The sequence below is a fragment of the Oncorhynchus gorbuscha genome, linkage group LG11 (assembly GCF_021184085.1).
Source record: "Oncorhynchus gorbuscha isolate QuinsamMale2020 ecotype Even-year linkage group LG11, OgorEven_v1.0, whole genome shotgun sequence".
Taxonomy (NCBI): domain Eukaryota; kingdom Metazoa; phylum Chordata; class Actinopteri; order Salmoniformes; family Salmonidae; genus Oncorhynchus; species Oncorhynchus gorbuscha.
Window position 1 is genome coordinate 47,843,079 of NC_060183.1, and position 18,741 is coordinate 47,861,819.

The window sequence follows — 18,741 nt, forward strand, 5'->3', positions numbered from 1 at the left end:
CTATTGTTTGTTTCAATTGTTTCAATTCAATTGAAGTGGTGTTAAAAATGCTGAGCATCTCTTTAGCACAGACAGACCTCTGCTCATCTTTACAATAATCGAATCAATATGCATTGACCATGACAATTCAGAGTCTAAGGTGACACCAACCAGTTTAGTATCCTCAACTTGCTCAACAGAGACATCATTCATTACCAGATTTAGCTGAGGTCTAGAACTTAGGGAATGATTAATACCAAATGTAATGCTTTAACTTTTAGATATGTTCAGGACTAGTTTATTACAAGCCACCTATTCCAAAACTGTGATAAGTACAACATATGTTCCTGTTTCTCACAAAATATGCTTTCAGTTCTGTCCCTCCACTGTTCTGTGTTTCATATAATTTCACTGCAACTCATCAGTCAGATTCAATTACAAAGTAAACCATTGCACTCATAACAAAGGTTCGTCTGAATGCTTTGACATCTGGGAATGGCAACAAGAATAGAAGACACAGTCATAACCTTACCTTAAGTCAAGATGAATATTTGGTCTGCCAGCAAGCATCACCATTGCATCCAATGTAATAGGAGAGAAGTGGGAGCACAATGAAGCAAATGAACATGAATGAGTATTGAATGTTTCAGAGCATACATGTCCCATTTGTAAATGGTCCCCAGCAGCCTAGTGGAGCAATTCTGTACAAATTCAACCTACAGGACCTTTCTAAATGGAGCACTTAATTAGGGTAAACCCACAGTCTGTCAGTGCACCTCTAGAGACCTGAGACACATGGGGAATGTGGTAACTACTGCAGCACAGCTCTCACTATGCAAGGATTGTAAATCAAAGAAGTTTCAAATCAACAGAGTTTGGAGACTGGTAAATGATAATAGAGCAAAATGTAGAACTGCAGTGATAAAGCCGTTATCGGATCAACTTTGTTCAGAAACCCAGAGGACAACAGAGAGGATGATATGAGCATCTTCATGCTTCATGCATATTTTAACATTCTGCTAAGGTTCCTCTGGGAGAGACTCAAATCATGGGCAGGCTCAATAAAGGCTGGATGTTACTGGTAATGGCAACCTGTGCATTGAGGAAGCTTTTCTACTATGTTCCTGAGGCAATTGTAGCAGGACACTTTGAGCACTAACGTGAATCAATGTAGGTCCTACAGCCATGGAGGTTTATTTGTTTTCTCAACACAGGACTGCCGATGCCGAGCATGCCTGTGGATCAGGATTAGACCTACAACTTTTGAATAATTTTCTGGCCTAGGCGGCACCGGACCCTCCTTCCACGACAGCCAAAGGTCCCAAAGCTATTGTGCATGTGCCTGATTCCCTACTTTACGCACAGTCTTTGCTCTGCTCGTTCGGCTGCACAGAGAACACGACAGGCCTACACTGGCGAATGCTGCTAGTTTAATAAAGTTAGATCAAAGCTGAATCAATGTCTGCAAGATCACATTACGATCTGCATTATGTACACATTTCTGTGGCCTCCCTTTACATTTATCACTGCCAGTTTTTAATGGACAAAAATGAGCTTTTCTTTCAAAAACAAGGGCATTTCTAAGTGGTCCCAAACTGTTGAGCGGTAGTGTACCTGTGTTTTGTTTCAATCAAAACACATATTTTGCCTTGTGCCACGCACTGTTAAGTTTTGGCCACATAACGGAGAAGGATATGACCATTCGCACAATCATCCTAAAATCTCGTAAGCTATTATGTGGTGTTTTTTTGTATTACAGTAACGTCATACTATGCTATTTTATTCCGTTCTGTTATTTAGAATACTATCATTATGTGATCTTGCAGACATTGACTCGACTTTGATCTAAACATATAATGACAGCCATTTGCCAGAGTAGCCTGTTCTCTGAGCAGCCGAACAAGTAGAGCAGAGAATGTTGGGAAGAAGGTGTCGGACAAGTCGGATCTGTGGCCACTCCAATTAATTTAACACTGCCTTAGTGTAACACATCTTAGGCAACATTTTCCCATTAGTAATAGGTTATTATGCAAAAGAGAAAAATCCATGTAGAAAAACTGTTTTGCTTGTAATTTATTCATGACTAATGGGGAAATAAATGAATCACATTCCCTCAAAACCCTTTATTTCACCATCACTAAATCTTTTTTGTTGTTGTTTGTTTAAATGGTCAATAAGATCTGCCTATTCTCAACCTAGGCTACTCAGTGTTGTAATAAACTTCAAACCTATAATAATGCAGTATAAAGAACAGAGCTAAAACCAACCCTTTCAAGCAGCACATAGGGTCATGAAAGGGTACATCTTTCACCTCCTCCCCTCAGCGTTAAATCGCTGATCATTTCAGGCACTTCCGTGCAGAAGTGGCGGAAATACGTCAGTTGTTCGCGGTACTGGGATTTACTGTACAACCGAAAATGCAATGTAGGGCGAAGTGGGGAAGTGGGCTTTAAATCTAACGTGTTTTTTTTTTTTTTTTACACAATTTACCCAACGTTTTTACTCAAGATCAACCTGCCATTCGAACCAACCATATCAACCAAGGAAAGAAGAATTCGAGGCTGGATTTATTTAGAAACAATACCGACTCAGGAAAGGCAAATCGTTTTCTGGCTGGGGTTTGCTTACTTTGTCGTGAAGATTGACAAGCTTTGAACAAATAGCCTGAGAATGGATGATTCTACAATTCACGGAATTTGTTGAGTTAAGTGGATTATTCATGTGTCTCGCTTTTGCATATCTAAGGCCAGAGTAACAATCAATCAATCGGCCAAACACCATCAAAGTGAAGTGTTGTTTAGGCTATTTTACTTAAATAAACGGGTTCCCTCTAGCCAAGCACAATCGTTCATGACTATAGATTTGGCCAGGCGGCGATGGAAGAACAACAGTCCGACATGATACAGCGTTGTAGCCTCGTCTGACAGCTCGCTCTGTCGCAGCCAGACAACAATTGCAAGCAACAACAAAAAAAGTTGCAAAGCAAGTTAATATTATTGTAAGAGTTACAATTTAGAGTTCTCCCACTCTCTAGGCGCAACAAAGTAACAATCTGCTGTTGTGGTGGTCCAACTAGAAAGGCAGCCACGGTTCGCATTCAAGTCGAAACCAACCTTCGAAAATGTTCTTGTCTGTTATTGTTGGATCAAGGATTCTCTCAGATTGTTTTTTAAATTTGTAAAACAAAGCAAGTGCTGTTCTGCACACTTCTACTTCACATGGACAAAGAACGAATTGCGCTCTGTCGTGTGGCGATCGCTTCGACTCTGAGTTCTAAAATGGACGGGAAAATAAAGCGCAGCCGGAGGTCAAGATCTCAACGAGACCGCGTGCGAAGAAGGGATGCGATTGACAGGAATGACCAAAACCGGAGTCCATCATCTGGCTCCGACCTAGGGCAAAGCCCGGTCAGGAATAAGGCCCTGTGTAATTATGGAAAAATTACCAACTTGCATTATGTCCGGCCCCCGCGTCCCTCTCGGAAAAAGAGACGAGGGTCAGTGTCACAGGAGGAGGACATTATTGATGGATTTGCCATAGCCAGCTTTCTCAGTCTGGAATCTTTAGAGGTAAGAACGTTGGCCTATGTTGTTGTTGTTTTTGACAGACGGTTGTATGTTTAGACATGATACACATTAGTGGATTACATCTTCCTGCGTGGCCCACATCGCTCAAGATCTCTGCCAGGGTCATGTTTAGTTGACGCAGTTATCTCTTGTGAGTGAATTAGCACATTTATTGTAAAAGTTATATAACAGCCTATACAGTGTTACATAAAATGGTTATCTACACTGTAATTACACTGTACCTGCCTTGTGACAAGGTTTTCAGGACCCAGGATATTGCTGTAAACACACACTGGTTGGTTTGCAGGGTCAATATGCCAAGAGGCTGATGGCTGAACATATGCTGTTAGGTTACTATTGATTTATCCCAACAACAACCATTATGATGCTTTGAGGTGTCACTCAGTCCATATGTTTCTATAGATCAGATTTATTTCCATTCCAGAATATGTGTTTCTGGAATACAGATTATTGTTGATGCACTACTGCACACTGGCTGGTTTGATCAATGTCATGATAATTCCTGGGGTTTGGCAGAGAGAACTGGTAGATGTCACACATTTTGAATATGTTCTGATTTGCTGATGGTCCAGAAATGGAAAATCAAAAGTTGTAAACTGTAGGCCTGGGCTTGAACCATTTTATAGAAAGCTCCTGTCTTGCGCTTAAATGCTTCCAGGTGCAGGGATCATCAGCTGGAGTATTAGTGTATGTGATTTTTCTACCTTGCCGGCTCGGGGATTCAAACCAGCGACCTTTCGGGTTACTGACCCAACGCTCTTGACCCGCAAGGTCACCACAGGGACATGTGTCAAAAGAGATACAAAATAGACAATAATAAAGGCATTGGAGACTTCTATGTGCCTGAAATGCTTGAAGAGGACATTTTTCTCTTAATGCTTCCTGCCAGATGGTGACTAACAGTACACTTGATAAATGGTATCTAAGTGACACTGTGTGAAAGACAACCCGGCAGTAAAAAGCCAGAGCCTACTCAGTGATTGGTGCATATGGCCCTGACAGAATACTCATCATCATTCTGATTCATTCTCTGTCTAGGAAGAGAAACTTATTGTTATACCAAATGTCAGGGGTGAAAAACAAGACAGGACTCGACACGATCTTCGGTCATCGATAATGACGGTCCTTCTCTATTCCTGTCAAACCTTGCTTCTCAGAGGAGTAGCTCATGGAATTGCTTTGCTATATGACTACGCACGATGTACCGGCTAACTGTACATGAATCACTGTAGAAACAGCTGCTGCATACAGCTGTTGCATATTGTCAACATGATTTCCACTATATCCCGGACGAGGATGACTGTAGACTGATGAAGGCTCCAGCTCAAAATGACCCTGGGCCTGGATTCTGATACGAGGCCTGTGTAGTTGGGTAATGATTGTTGTAGTGAGTGCTGTAACCTAGACGGTGTAACTCCCCAGGGCGTGACTCTGGGATGTTCTGGCCCACTGTATGTTTGTTTACACAGGGTAAGTTTCATTAGCTCTGTAACCAGCTAGTCTGGCTTTGGCACTAGTCTAGATGTGGATGTTTGGGTGACGCCTGCAGCAGCTCGACCCTTTAAACGGTGAAACGCTTCTCTGTTATACGGCCTGTTCTCTTCTCTAGCTCTGCTCTGGCAGCAGGGAGAATCTCTCCCTGCTGCCCCTCTTTTATGATGACTGAGCTCCTAGGATTTCACCAGATAGAATTTCATAAATACTAAATCTAGGATTAGTCATTTGTAAAGCGAGCTGTCAGACTGTTACAAGTGTTTAATATCCTACTGCAGTAGGGCCCCCAAGCAGACATTCCAACACCCTATTTGCAGAAATAAATTGATATGTTTGATGTATTCTCGGAGTCCGTCCTCCTGGTCAGGTGTGTTCTGTACTGTACACCCCAGAGGTGATGCCATGTAAGTAACAGTTTGATAAACACTACCAGTGTGTCAAAAGCTAAATGTTTATTTAATAGGCTGCTCTCTGTGTTGCTAGATTCAAGATCATTTCTGTGGTGGAACTTGTACAGGTAGTGGGTACAGTGGTCTTATTTGATCAAGAAGCATATCATTGAATTATTCCATCTATTGATTGGTAAATCTTTCTAGAGGTTCTTTATTACAGCCAAGGCCCTGCTGCATAGTTAACGTGCACCAGCCCTCCGGACCTCTGGCCCATCTGTCCAGCTGAAAGCTCTCCAGGCAGTCAAGAGGGGGAAAGGCTGCTGCTCCACAGCTCCTTGTCTCTTTGTGGTGTTTGTCTGCCTGTTCGGATGACACTCTTTACAAACTCCTTGTGTGGACAAGATTGAGGAAGTGCTTGGCTTACAGGGGACCTGCAAGGGTTTTTAAACAAGCAGGTGTCACTTGTCTGTGTATGTAACAGTGTTCACTGACAGCTGATAATACGGTGTGCTGACAGGAAAGCCGTGCTTTTGCTTTCAGCCCCTTTTTTCAGTAGAATCAATCTTCTAGTTCTAGGAACACTGAAAATACCTCTCTGTGGCCTGTTCAGTTTGACTGCATGTAGTCCCACAACCAGGTTAGTGTGTTACTCCCTCAGGCACTCATTGATTTACCCTCCTCTGTGTTATCTGTCCTTGCCATCCCCCTTAGTCTCCAGCTAGACTGTCATGTCCAAGGATTACATTCCCCTCTCTTCAGCATTGTGGAAGCACAATGACTTCACTCAGCCAAATAATGCTGAACGTTTCATGTTTTACCCTTGTTCGTCGCAGTTCCACATAATGGACAACTTGCAGGGCCGTAGGCCGCAGTTGTAAAAGTGTGTGTGTGTGTGTCCATCTCTCCCTGGGCCCACTGCCCAGCCAGGCTGTGAGACAGGAAACAGGCTGACTCCCCCTGCCATAAACCCCCTCTGTGATTTCCTATCCTTTGTTCTGCTGCTTGTCGGCCCATGCTGTAAATAAACCATCAGTCGTCCTGACCGGCCTGGAACTGACACGGAACACCATTATGTCTGTCTGTTGCAGTGACAGACTGACAGACAGAGAGAGACAGCGAGTTTTATTTAGAAAATTAATATGTAGAATGTGCTGCTACTGCATGACCTCAATCCACTGGCTTAATAATGACTGTTGGCCCCATTTAGCGGGTAGGTACTATTTAGCCCTGATAAGTAGGGCTATCTGTCGAATATGGTACAGTTCCAAATGTAGAGTTCCAGGGCGCAGTGCAACCACTCTCTTGTTTAAAACTCGCTCTCTCGCTCTCATTAATGGTCTGCCTGTGTTGGGTTTTCAGTTAGGTCAGGGTTCCACTACAATGTCACTGTGAATAGGTTCTCTGAGGAAAAGTCCTCGTTAGGTACTGATGGTGTCATCTAATTGTCTCAGTACCTGGCAGAAGAGGGGAGGCATTCATCAAGCCGTTATAAACAGCCGTCAAGGAGAGTACAGTCATGTTTTACTCTAGCCTATGTCTGTATTGCCTAAACATACACTGAGTGTACAATACATTAAGAATACCTTCCTAATATTGAGTTGCACCCCCCCTTTTTTGCCCTCGGAACAGCCTCAATTTGTCAGGGTATGGACTCGACAAGGTGTTGAAAGCGCTCCATAGGAATGCTGGCCCATGTTGACTCCAATGCTTCCCACAGTTGTGTCAAGTTGGCTGGATGTCCTTTGGGTGGTGGACCATTCTTGATACACAAGGGACAATGTTGAGTATGAAAAACAGTTCATGAAACAAACTTGTGTGCCTGGCACCTACTACCATACCCCGTTCAAGGCACTGAAATTTTTTGTCTTGCCCATTCACCCTCTGAATGGCACACATATACAATCCATGTCTTAATTGTCTCAAGGCTTAAAACTCATTCTTTAACCTGTCACCTTCCCTTCATCTACACTGATTGAAGTGGATTTAACAAGTGACATCAATAAGGGATCATATCTTTCATCTGGATTCACCTTGTCAGTCTACAGTTGAAGTCGGAAGTTTACATACATTTAGGTTGGAGTCATTCAAACTTGTTTTTCAACCACTCCACAAATTTCTTGTTAACAAACTATAGTTTTGGCATGTCGGCTAGCACATCTACTTTGTGCATGACACAAGTGATTTTTCCAACAATTGTTTACAGACAGATTGTTTCACTTATAATTCACTGTATCACAATTCCAGTGGGTCAGAAGTTTACATACACTAAGTTGACTGTGCCTTTAAACAGCTTGGAAAATTCCAGAAAATGATGTCATGGCTTCAGAACCTTTAGAACCTGATAGGCTAATTGACATCATTTGAGTCGATTGGAGGTGTACATGTGGATGTATTTCAAGGCCTACCTTCAAACTCAGTGCCTCTTTGCTTGACATCATGGGGAAATCAAAATAAATCAGCCAAGACTTCAGAAATAAAATTGTAGACCTCCACAAGTCTGGTTCATCCTTGGGAGCAATTTCCAAACGCCTGAAAGTACCACGTGTACTATTGTTTGTACAGATGAACAAGTATAAACACCATGGGAACACGCAGCCATCATACCGCTCAGGAAGGAGATGTGTTCTGTCTCCTGGAGATGAACTTTGGTGCTTTAGTGCGAAAAGTGCAAATTAATCCCAGAACAACAGCAAAGGACCTTGTGAAGATGCAATGGGGGAAAAGTTACAAAAGTATCTATATTCCCAGTAAAACGAGTCGTATATCGACCTATTCGGAAAGGCGGCTCAGCAAGGAAGAAGCCACTACTCAAAATTGCCATAAAAAAGCCAGTCTTCCAAATGGACAATAATCCCAAGCATACTTCCAAAGTTGTGGCAAAATGGCTTAAGGACAACAAAGTCAAGGTATTGGAGTAGCCATCACAAAGCCCTGATCTCAATTCTATAGAAGATTTGTGGGCAGAGCTGAAAAAGTGTGTGCAAGCAAGGAGGCCTACAAATCTGACTCTGTTACACCAGCTCTGTCAGGAGGAATGAGCCAAAATTCGCCCAATTTATTGAGGGAAGCTTGTGGAAGGCTACCTGAAACATTTGACCCAAGTTTTAAAAAAATAAAAGCAATGCTACCAAATACTAATTTGTGTGTATGTAAACTTCTGAGAATTGTGATGAAAGAAATAAATGCTGAAATAAATCATTCTCTCAACTATTATTCTGAGATTTCACATTCTTAAAATAAAGTGGTGATCTAACTGACTTAAGACAGGGAATTTTTACTCAGAGTAAATGTCAGGAATTGTGAAACCCTAGAGAGGTTAAACTCAGTTTATGTGGGACGCTGGCCAACATCCAGTGAGATTGCAGAGCACCAAAATCAAATACAGAAATACTCTTTATAAAATGTCAGAAAACATACAACTATTTTACATAGGTTTAAAGATGAACTTCTTGTGAATCCAACCACGGTGTCAGATTTAAAAAATACTTTACTGCGAAAGCATACCTTACAATTATTTGAGAACATAGCCCAGCAGACAAATCATTACAAAGAGTAATCAGCCAAGTAGAAGAGTTACACAAGTCAGAAATAGAGATAAAATGAATCACTTACCTTTTGATGATCTTCATATGTTTGCACTCAGAAGACATTCATTTATTCAATAAATGTTCCTTTTGTTCAATAAAGACTCTCTTTATATCTGAAAACCTCTGTTTTGTTCACACGTTTTCTTCAGTAATCCACAGGCTCAAACGCAGTCACAACAGGCAGACAAAAAAATCCAAATTGTATCTGTAAAGTTCATAGAAACATGTCAAACGATGTTTATATTCAATCCTCAGGTTGATTTTAGCCTAAATAATAAATAATATTTCAACCGGACAATAACGTTGTCAATATAAAAGGTAAACAAGAAAGGCACTCTCTCGGTCACGCGCATGGAAAAGCTCTGTGACACGGCAGGGTCCACTCATTCAGACTGCTCTTACTCCCTAATTTTTCAGAATACAAGCCTGAAACAATTTCTAAAGACCTTTGACATCTAGTGGAAGGCATAGGAACTGCAATTTGAGTCCTAAATCAATGGATACTGTAATGGCATTAAATAGAAAACTACAACAAATACATCCTACTTCCTGGATGGATTTTGTCTCAGGTTTTCACCTGCCATATCAGTTATGTTATACTCACAGACATTATTTTAACAGTTTGGGATACTTTAGTGTGTTTTCTATCCAAATCTACCAATTATATGCATATCCTATCTTCCGGGCCGGAGTATAAGGCAGTTTAATTTGGGCATGCTCTTCATCCAAAATTCCAAATGCTGCCCCCTACCCTAGAGAAGTTAAATGTATTTGGCTAAGGTGTATGTAAACTTCTGACTTCAACTGTATGCCATGTGTGTTTTGCACACTCAGTGTATATTGTGGAGTCATGATCTAACCTCTTACACAGTAACTTGTCATCACTACTTAAGCAATATGGCCAGAGGGGGTGTGGTAAATGGCCAGTATCCCACGGCTAAGCGCGTTCTTATGAACGACGCAACGCAGAGTGCCTCGATACAGCCCTTAGCCCTGGTATATTGGTCATATACCACAAACCCCCAATGGTGCCTTATTGCTATTATAAACTGGTTACCAACGTAATTAGAGCAGTAAAAATAAATGTTTTGTCATACCTGTGGTATATGGTCTGATATTCCACGGCTGTCAGCCAATCAGCATTCAGGGCTCGAACCATCGAGTTTATAATTTGAGATAAATTCCTCTAAATAATCTCGCTGTAAAAAGAGTGATTGTAGTAATGTGGGTCTTGAGGAGTGATCATGTTTGTTGTCTGTATGCTTTTGTCAGCGGTTCAAAGTTCTGATTAGGATCACTTGTCAGTGTCTGTATTTTATCTGATTCACCTGAGCTGACAGTGCAGATAATGTATTGAGTCGATGAACAGTAAGTCAGACAGGATTCTGAATGATACTGACATCGCTCTTATGCATGACAAGATCTGTCTATAAAAGCACGGAATGTCCTTGATCGGATCTGTACTGGGCAGAAGAAACAATCACTCATTGTTTCACACAGTTATGATAAAAAATGTATTTTATTTAACCTTTATTTAACTAGGCAAGTCAGTTAAGAACAAATTCTTATTTACAATGACGGCCTACCCTGGCCAAACCGTAACGACACTGGGCCAATTGTGTGTTGCCTTATGGGACTCCAATCACGGCCAGTTGTGGTACAGCCTGAAATCAAACCAGTGTCTGCACTGACGCCTCTAGCACTGAGATGCAGTGCCTTAGACCACTGAGCCACTCTGGTTTCTCCACCTTCCTGGACTGTTACCAAGCACTTCTGATCAAAACAATCACTGCTAGCTTGGCTCTGAATAGCATCAGGCACACACATCTGTTGAGAGGCAGAGGGAGAGAAACTACTCCAACCCAAAGACCAAACAAGGGCTGAATGAGAGAGAGTGGGTGAAAATAATCTGGGGTAGATTTCCAGCTACACTGAATACAATAGGCATGTAACCTCTAAGAATGAAGACAACAGGGACTATAGATAGTCTATATTCTGTGATATATGGACAGAATATACAGTCGTGGTTGCATATGGATCTAGGTGATAATAAACTGGCTCCATTTTCCGCCCTCGTGTTTATCATTACTGTAGGTTTTGACACATTTTAGATGAACTAACTTAAAAGTAATCACTCGGGACGTCGGGTTTGATATGAAAGCTTCTTTTAGTAATAATACTTGTTCACGTTACATTTAGCAACTTTAGATAGCATCTTAACTGCATTGCTCTGTACTATCGGAAAGTCAGCTTAATCACTTAATCACCTTGCACCTGCACATAACTGGCTCGTTATCTCTCTCATTCCTGTCGCAAGGCATTCTGGAACTTGCAGTCAAAAAGCGTAATTCAATACAAACCAATACAATTACATATGTAAATAACTGTCAAGAAATATCTTTAGATACAGCTCAATTAATTAACTTAAACATTAACTCTGTAACACATTAAAGTTACAACATCCTCCCCCTCCCCCCCGATGAACAACTGTTCATCTAGATCTCTAGGCAGTATATCAACTGAATAGGTCTCCTCAACAAAGTTCCTGAAGCAGTACGAACTGAACATGATCTAACTAGGCCATCTCGGCCTGAAAACAGTTCCTCAATCTTTCCTCGTTTCCAGGTTTGTCTGGGTGTGTTATCTTCTCCAATGAGTACAACGTCACCCGCTTTCAGTGGGGTAGGCTGTGGTGTGTCACAGCGGTGTGCTGACTTTAGATCCAGCAAGTAGTCTCTTCGCCAACCGTTCCAGAAACTGGTCAGTCTCTGCGTATACTTCCATCTGCGTGTCATTTCCCGCTTGTTTAATGTTGGGTGCTGAGTGTCAGCTGGAAATGGCTTTGGAGGCAAAGAGGTTAGTCTTTTACCCACCAGGAAGTGTGCAGGGGTCAGGGGTTGTGGTTCATCCACCTCATTGTGCACGATGGTCAGAGGCCTAGAATTTAGGATAGCTTCAACCTCTGTCAGGATTGTGCACATCTCTTCAAAATTAAGTGAAGCTCTCCCAAGAACCTTTCGCAGGCATGTTTTTACTGACCTGACGAGTCTTTCCCAGAATCCGCCCCACCAGGTTGCTCACTCTGCGATGAACCTCCAGGTGATGCCCCTTTCTGAGAAGAACGCTAAGAGTTGGGGCTCTTCGATTGCCTTCCACAGCTCTTTCAAGTCCTGATCAGCTCTCTTGAACGTTTTTGCATTGTCTGAGTAGATTACCTTGCATAATCCTCTCCTTACATTTACATTTAAGTCATTTAGCAGACGCTCTTATCCAGAGCGACTTACAAATTGGTGCGTTCACCTTATGACATCCAGTGGAGCAGCCACTTTACAATAGTGCATCTAAATCTTTTAAGGGGGGGGGGGTGAGAAGGATTACTTTATCCTATCCTAGGTATTCCTTAAAGAGGTGGGGTTTCAGGTGTCTCTCCTTGAGATGCATCTTTTTAGAGCTAACAGCAATGTCTCTGTTGACTGAACTGAGACCAGTTCCAAATGCACTGCTCTGCTTACAGCACAAGTGAACAGTGCAATGTATGACTTCTTCACAGAACCATTTTCTTTCACATAGAGCGGTCCTGCAAAATCCACACCTGTGACTTCGAATGGTGGGGATTCAGTTATTCTGTCTTTTGGTAAAGGTGCAGTGACCTGCTGTCCGGCCCTTGCCTTGAATCTCTTGCACACTATACATCTTGCCACTGTGCTCTTGACTAGCTGCCTAGCACTCAAGATCCAGTATCGCTCTCTGATTTGTACTAGAGTGTCTCTTGCTCCAGAATGCATCACCTTCTCATGCATGGTACTGTATCAGCATTTCTGAGTATCTGGACTTATTGGGCAGAACCCATGGGTGCTGCTCTCTGAATGTGAAGTTGGACTGTTGCAGTCTTCCTCCTACACTGAGCAGTTCGTGTTCGTCCAGGAAAGGTTTCATTTCTCTGATTTTACAGTCATTGTTTAGGCTTTTTCCTGCCGTCAGTAGTTTGATCGCCTGTCCAAAACTCTGTTCTTGTGTTACCTTAATCCAGTACTTTTCTGCATTGAACAGTTCGTCAGCAGTCAGTTCACCTTGCATCTTTATGGTTGTATGAGCATTGGCTATGAATCTCTTCATCCAGGCGGTGACTCTGAACACTCTTTTCAGTTTACTGTACCTTTCAAGCTCCAACACAGGTTCAGTGGTGTCTGTGCTGTTTGCTGCGAGTTGTACAGTAACCTGGCAACTGGACTTGAGTTCTATATTCACCTCTTCCGGAACCTTGTTATCATCAGTCTCTTCGGACTGATTGGGTGATGTCAGAATTCTGGGTCCATTCCACCACAGCTCGCTCTGTGTCATGTTTCGAACAGTTTGTCCTCTTGTAGGGAGGTCAGCTGGATAAGTTTTCCCTTCAATATGTGACCATGACTCTGGATTGGTCAAGGACTGGATCTCCGTCACTCTGTTCGCAACAAACTGTTTCCATTTCTGAGCTGAGCTGCAAATCCAATGCAGCACGATCATCGAGTCTGTCCACATTTTGATCTGTTTTTCTACCATTTTCAGTGTGGTCATCAAGTTGTTTGCTAGTCTTGCTCCAATCACAGCTCCCATGAGCTCCAGGCGTGGCAGCGTCATTTTCTTAAGTGGGGCTACCCTGGACTTGGATGCGACTAGACTTGTTGTTTTCCTGTCTTGTGACTCACCTTGCAAGTAAGCTACTGCACTGTAAGCCCTTTCACTTGCATCACAGAACACGTGTAGTTTCAGGGTGTGGTTATTCTGTGGCTGCATGTCTGTTCTGTACCACCTTGGTATGGTGAGCTGGTGTAACTGGGGCAGTTCTGAACACCACTGTTGCCATTCTCGTGTCAGATCAGGTGGTAATTCTTCGTCCCAGCTGAGTCCCCTCTCCCACATTTCCTGGAACATGCACTTGATCCTGATGTTGAAGGGAGTTAAGAAACCAAGAGGGTCGAAGATACGTGCAGACGACTGCAGAACACTTCTCTTTGTGTTTTGCTTTTGCTTTAGAATGCTCAGTAGCGGCCTGAGGTCAAACACAAAGTCATCCGTTTCCGGCCTCCATACTAAACCTAAAACCTTCAGCACTAATCCTTGTGTTTGTAACGTCAACAGGTGGTCAGTTGTCGTACTCTCCTCCCATTTTGTTTTCAATTCAGGAGAATTGGTCATCCATTTGCAGAAGTCCATGCCTGCAATCGACAGCATTCACTTTGCAGTTGTTGTCACAAGGTAAGCCTCTTCAACATTGCGTGAACTTGCAATTAAGCCATCTACGTAGAGTGACTCTCTCAGTATCTCTACAACTTCTGGTTGTTCTGTTTCATATTGTTTCAGGTGCTTCCTGATTGTAGCTGCCAGCAAAAATGGACTTGGGGAAGCTCCAAATATCACTCTTTTCATCCTCAGCATACGCAGCTCCTCTTCATTTTCTCTCCTTGCTGGGCCAGTGAGCCATAGAAATCTCACGGCGTCTCTGTCTCTTTCTGCTAGGGATATCTGCAGGAAAGCTTTCTTGATGTCTGCCATGAATGCGATCTCATGTAGTCTGAACTTTATCAGAACGCTGAGCAGATCCGGATTCAGGTTCGGTCCTGTGAGTAGACAGTCATTGAGGGATGGACAGCCATCTTCATGGGACGAGGCATCAAACACCACTCTCAGTTTTGTTGTCACCTTATCTTCTCGGAGTACTGCATGGTGAGGTAAGTAGTATTTTACGTTGTCTTCACTTTATGCGTTGTCCTTGGGCACGTCCTCTGCCATATCTTGTTGTAAGTAGTCCTCTACTACTTCATTGTATCTGCTGTACAACGTCACATCCTTCTTCAGTCTTTTCTTCAGACCTTCAAACCGTTTTTTGGCGATTCTATAGTTGTCTTGGAGTTCTGGCATTTCTCGTTTCCATGGCAACGCTGCATGGTATCGCCCATTTTTGAAGGTGGTTGTTTCCTCAAACCTTTGTAGAGCCTCGGTTTCCTCTGGGTTCTGTGTTTTCTCGCTTAGAATACCCAGAGACTCAAGCTCCCAGAATGCATGCAGTTGCTTGGAGACTAGTGTGTCTTCATCAAGTGGGATGAACATGCAGGTTGCCTCGGCGACACTTGACATGGACACGGGTCCCTGCACCGACCATCCAAAGGTGCTCTCTATAGCGACTAGCGTCTCCGTCAGTCGCTCCACTCTGCCTGATACTATCTGCCAGTAGTAGTCTGCTCCTATCAGGACAGAGAGTTCAGGATCATTGTCATCTCCTGGAAAGTCTGCGAGCTGCAGTCCCCTTTTACTGAGCTCATACTGAATCCATTCACCAGGAACCTTCATCACAGCTGTGCACACTTGTGGGGTTTCAATTGCCTCTATCTCTATTCTCTGCTGTTTGTCCCAGACATTCTCCAAGATGACTTTCACTGTGTTGCGTTGGGATGTTGCTGGGGCAGAGGAGCCAAACGTGTGAAGAGTGAGTGCCTCTTGTCTGATTACTGGTAGCTTCAAGCCCTTCACAAGGTTTTCATGTATGAAGCTTTCCTGACTGCCTCCATCTAGTAAGCAACGAGCTATCTTCCTGCCCGATGGGCCTTCTACCCATGTCTTTGCCGTTTGTAGCAACACAGTGTTCTGTCCATCTGGTTTCATCCTCACTGAATGGGGAATAACTGAGGAAACAACAGCGTCTACAGAAACAGTAGGGGGTTGCACCTCACTCCTCTCACTGGTACACACAGCAATGTGATGTCTGCTTCCACATGTTGCACATGACACATCTTTGACCTTACAGAATTTTGCGATGTGTCTCTGTCCTAAACATACAAAGCATCTTCCCATGTTCTTTAGTTTCTCTTTGCGTGTAGCAATATTGTAGTCAGTGCAGTTTTCTGATTTGTGGTCTGCACTGTCACAGAATAGACACGTTTGTTGTTCCTTCTGGCTGTCTGAATGCAGTGCTGCAGCAGAGGGCATGTTGGGTCTTTTTGTTTTCATTCCATTGGAGAAGCATGACTTGTTCCATGGTTTGCTCTCTTTCTGTTGGTTGTATGATCTTGTCATTTGTAGCGCTCTCTCCCTGCTCTGAACCTCTTTCTGTAGGAAACTGATAATCTCAGACACTTTCCATTCATCATCTACTCCCCTCTGACGACTATAGTCAAGAGCTACGTATGTCCTCTGGAATCAACTGCAGTAAGATGGGGCATAGTAGGCTTCCATAGGTTTCTGACACTACACCCAGTGATTCCAAGCTCCTAATCTGAATTTCACATTCATCATATAGCTGCCTCAATGCATTTAGATCAGAGGATTTCTTCACAGGTGTGAGATTCAGCAGCTTTGACATATGAGCACTAATCACAATATCTTTCCTTCCAAATCTGCTCTTGAGTAGAGCGATTGCATTATCATAGTTACTGTCTGTTAACATCAGTCCTGCTACTGCCTTTGCAGCTGGTCGGTCCAGTGAGATATGTTTTCAGATAGGTAAACTTCTCTTTATTACACAGTGAATCATTGTTGTGAATAGCAGTCTCATACTGGCTCCAAAACTCCTGCCACATACTGACATCTCCATAGAATTTCTCAATAATCAACTTTGGTAGCCTTACTGATTGTCTCTGTGATATGTTTGAGTTAGCATCACTCACCCGGGCTGGTAGTGGATTGACGTCCTGTTTCTTCTTTATCACTCTTTGTGCACGACTCTTCAGCAAGATAATGCGCTCTTTATAATCATCCGTGCATGCAATCTCTGCCTCCAATCCGTCCAATGGCGTTAACTGTTCAATCGAGTTCAAACAAACTGTCATCCTTAGTTGATAACATTTCGAACAATGTACTCAAGTGATTGGTATCCGGATTTGACTGGGATATTTCAACGTCAATCTGATTCAAAATCCGTGTTGTGGCGCCTCGAATGGTACCCCGCTTTCGTCTCATTCTTTCTGCTTCATGCCGACGTTCCTCCTCAGCCATTTCAGCCACTTCTTCGTCGCAGCTCATGTCCTGGGTTTCGGCACCAAATTTTAGATTAACTAACTTCAAAGTAATCACTCGGGACGTCGGGTTTGATATGAAAGCTTCTTTTAGTAATAATACTTGTTCACGTTACATTTAACAACTTAGATAGTACAGAGCAATGCAGGTAAGATGCTATCGGAAAGTCAGCTTAATCACTTAATCACCTTGCACCTGCACATAATTGCCGCGTTATCTCTCTCATTCCTGTCGCACGGCATTCTGGAACTTGCAGTCAAAAAGCGTAATTCAATACAAACCAATACAATTACATATGTAAATAACTGTAAAGAAATATCTTTAGATACAGCTCAATGAATGAACTTAAACATTAACTCTGTAACACATTAAATTTACAACAACACAAGAAAGTGACATTATGTTCTATTGCAATTTCAGCAATACCAGCATACCTCCCTGCATACCACTGCTGGCTTGCTTCTGAAGCTAATCAGGGTTGGTCCTGGTCAGTTCCTGGATGGGAGACCAGATGCTGCTGGAAGTGGTGTTGGAGGGCCAGTAGGAGGCACTCTTTCCTCTTTTCTAAAAGAATATCCCAATACCCAAGGGCAGTGATTGGGGACACTGTCCTGTGTAGGGTGCTGTCTTTTGGATGGGATGTTAAACGGGTGTCCTGACTCTCTGAGGTCATTAAAGATCCCATGGCACTTATTGTAAGAGTACAGGTGTTAACCCTGGTGTCCTGGCTAAATTCCCAATCTGGCCCTCAAACCATCACGGTCACCTAATAATCCCCAGTGTACAATTGGCTCATTCATCCCCCTCTCCCCTGTAACTATTCCCCAGGTCGTTGCTGCAAATGAGAATGTGTTCTCAGTCAACTTACCTGGTAAAATAACAGATCAATTAAAAAAATGTTTCTTTTTTGGCCACCATTACCTCCTTTAAATATGTTTGACAGTTATGTGACAAAGTAGCCTACACATTTAGACTTGTAAGGCAAAGCCATGGCAGTGTCAGAATATTTATGACTCATCTTCAGTCCATTACTGGTGCATAAATTGCTCGACTGATTGCCCAGTCAGTGCAGGTCCAGTAATTCAGTGGCAGGACCCGTGACCTCAGGCTGCTGGACGTGACATGGGAAATAGAGAGTGTAATGCTGACCACACAGCTCGCGTTGCAAAATAAATTGACACATGCATGTTATTAAATCTTGTGAGTAAACGAGCATCTGCGTTGGCAGGCATTAAAATAGAACTTGGTTCTATTTGTGATGCTTGACACACTGCAAGTCCCGCCTCTCCCATCTCCTTGTTGGTTTTTAGGAGCAAATACCCACATGTGTGATTGAAAGATGACCTGAGGTCCACGCTCCAGTCCAGTTGGTGGTGGTAATGCACCTTAAAGTTGGTTGCCAACTGGCATATAAAGTCCAAAGAAGAAGAAGCCTGAAGGAGGAGAGATTACGAGAAATGAACTCTGTTTACCCATTTATCTGTGGATTAATTGTCGGAGTAGAGGACCTTGTGCATTTCAGATTAAAAATAACAACCCAATGTTTATTTCCCAGGACAAATGAGCTAGCAACAGCAAGATAGCTAGCTAAATGGCCATAAATGTTCAATGGTTTTTGACCTGTCCCCAAATTAAAATAGTTGGTTCAGAGTTGGTTTTGATATTTCAGCCTGTGTGTCCTGATCGTGTCTGGTGTGGGTGGACAAAATC

General features: G+C 42.8%; 1 protein-coding gene across 3 annotated transcripts in view; it reads left to right on the plus strand.

Annotated features, from left to right (window-relative positions):
* Positions 1–2,353: 2,353 nt before the first annotated feature.
* LOC124048789 (autism susceptibility gene 2 protein homolog) overlaps positions 2,354–18,741 on the plus strand; it is a 36,227-nt gene continuing 19,839 nt past the window's right edge. For all 3 annotated transcript variants that reach the window (XM_046369869.1, XM_046369871.1, XM_046369870.1), the window contains exon 1: positions 2,354–3,548. In XM_046369869.1, the coding sequence (XP_046225825.1) occupies positions 3,198–3,548 (351 nt within the window). In that variant the 5' untranslated portion in view covers positions 2,354–3,197. The remainder of the gene's footprint in view (positions 3,549–18,741) is intronic.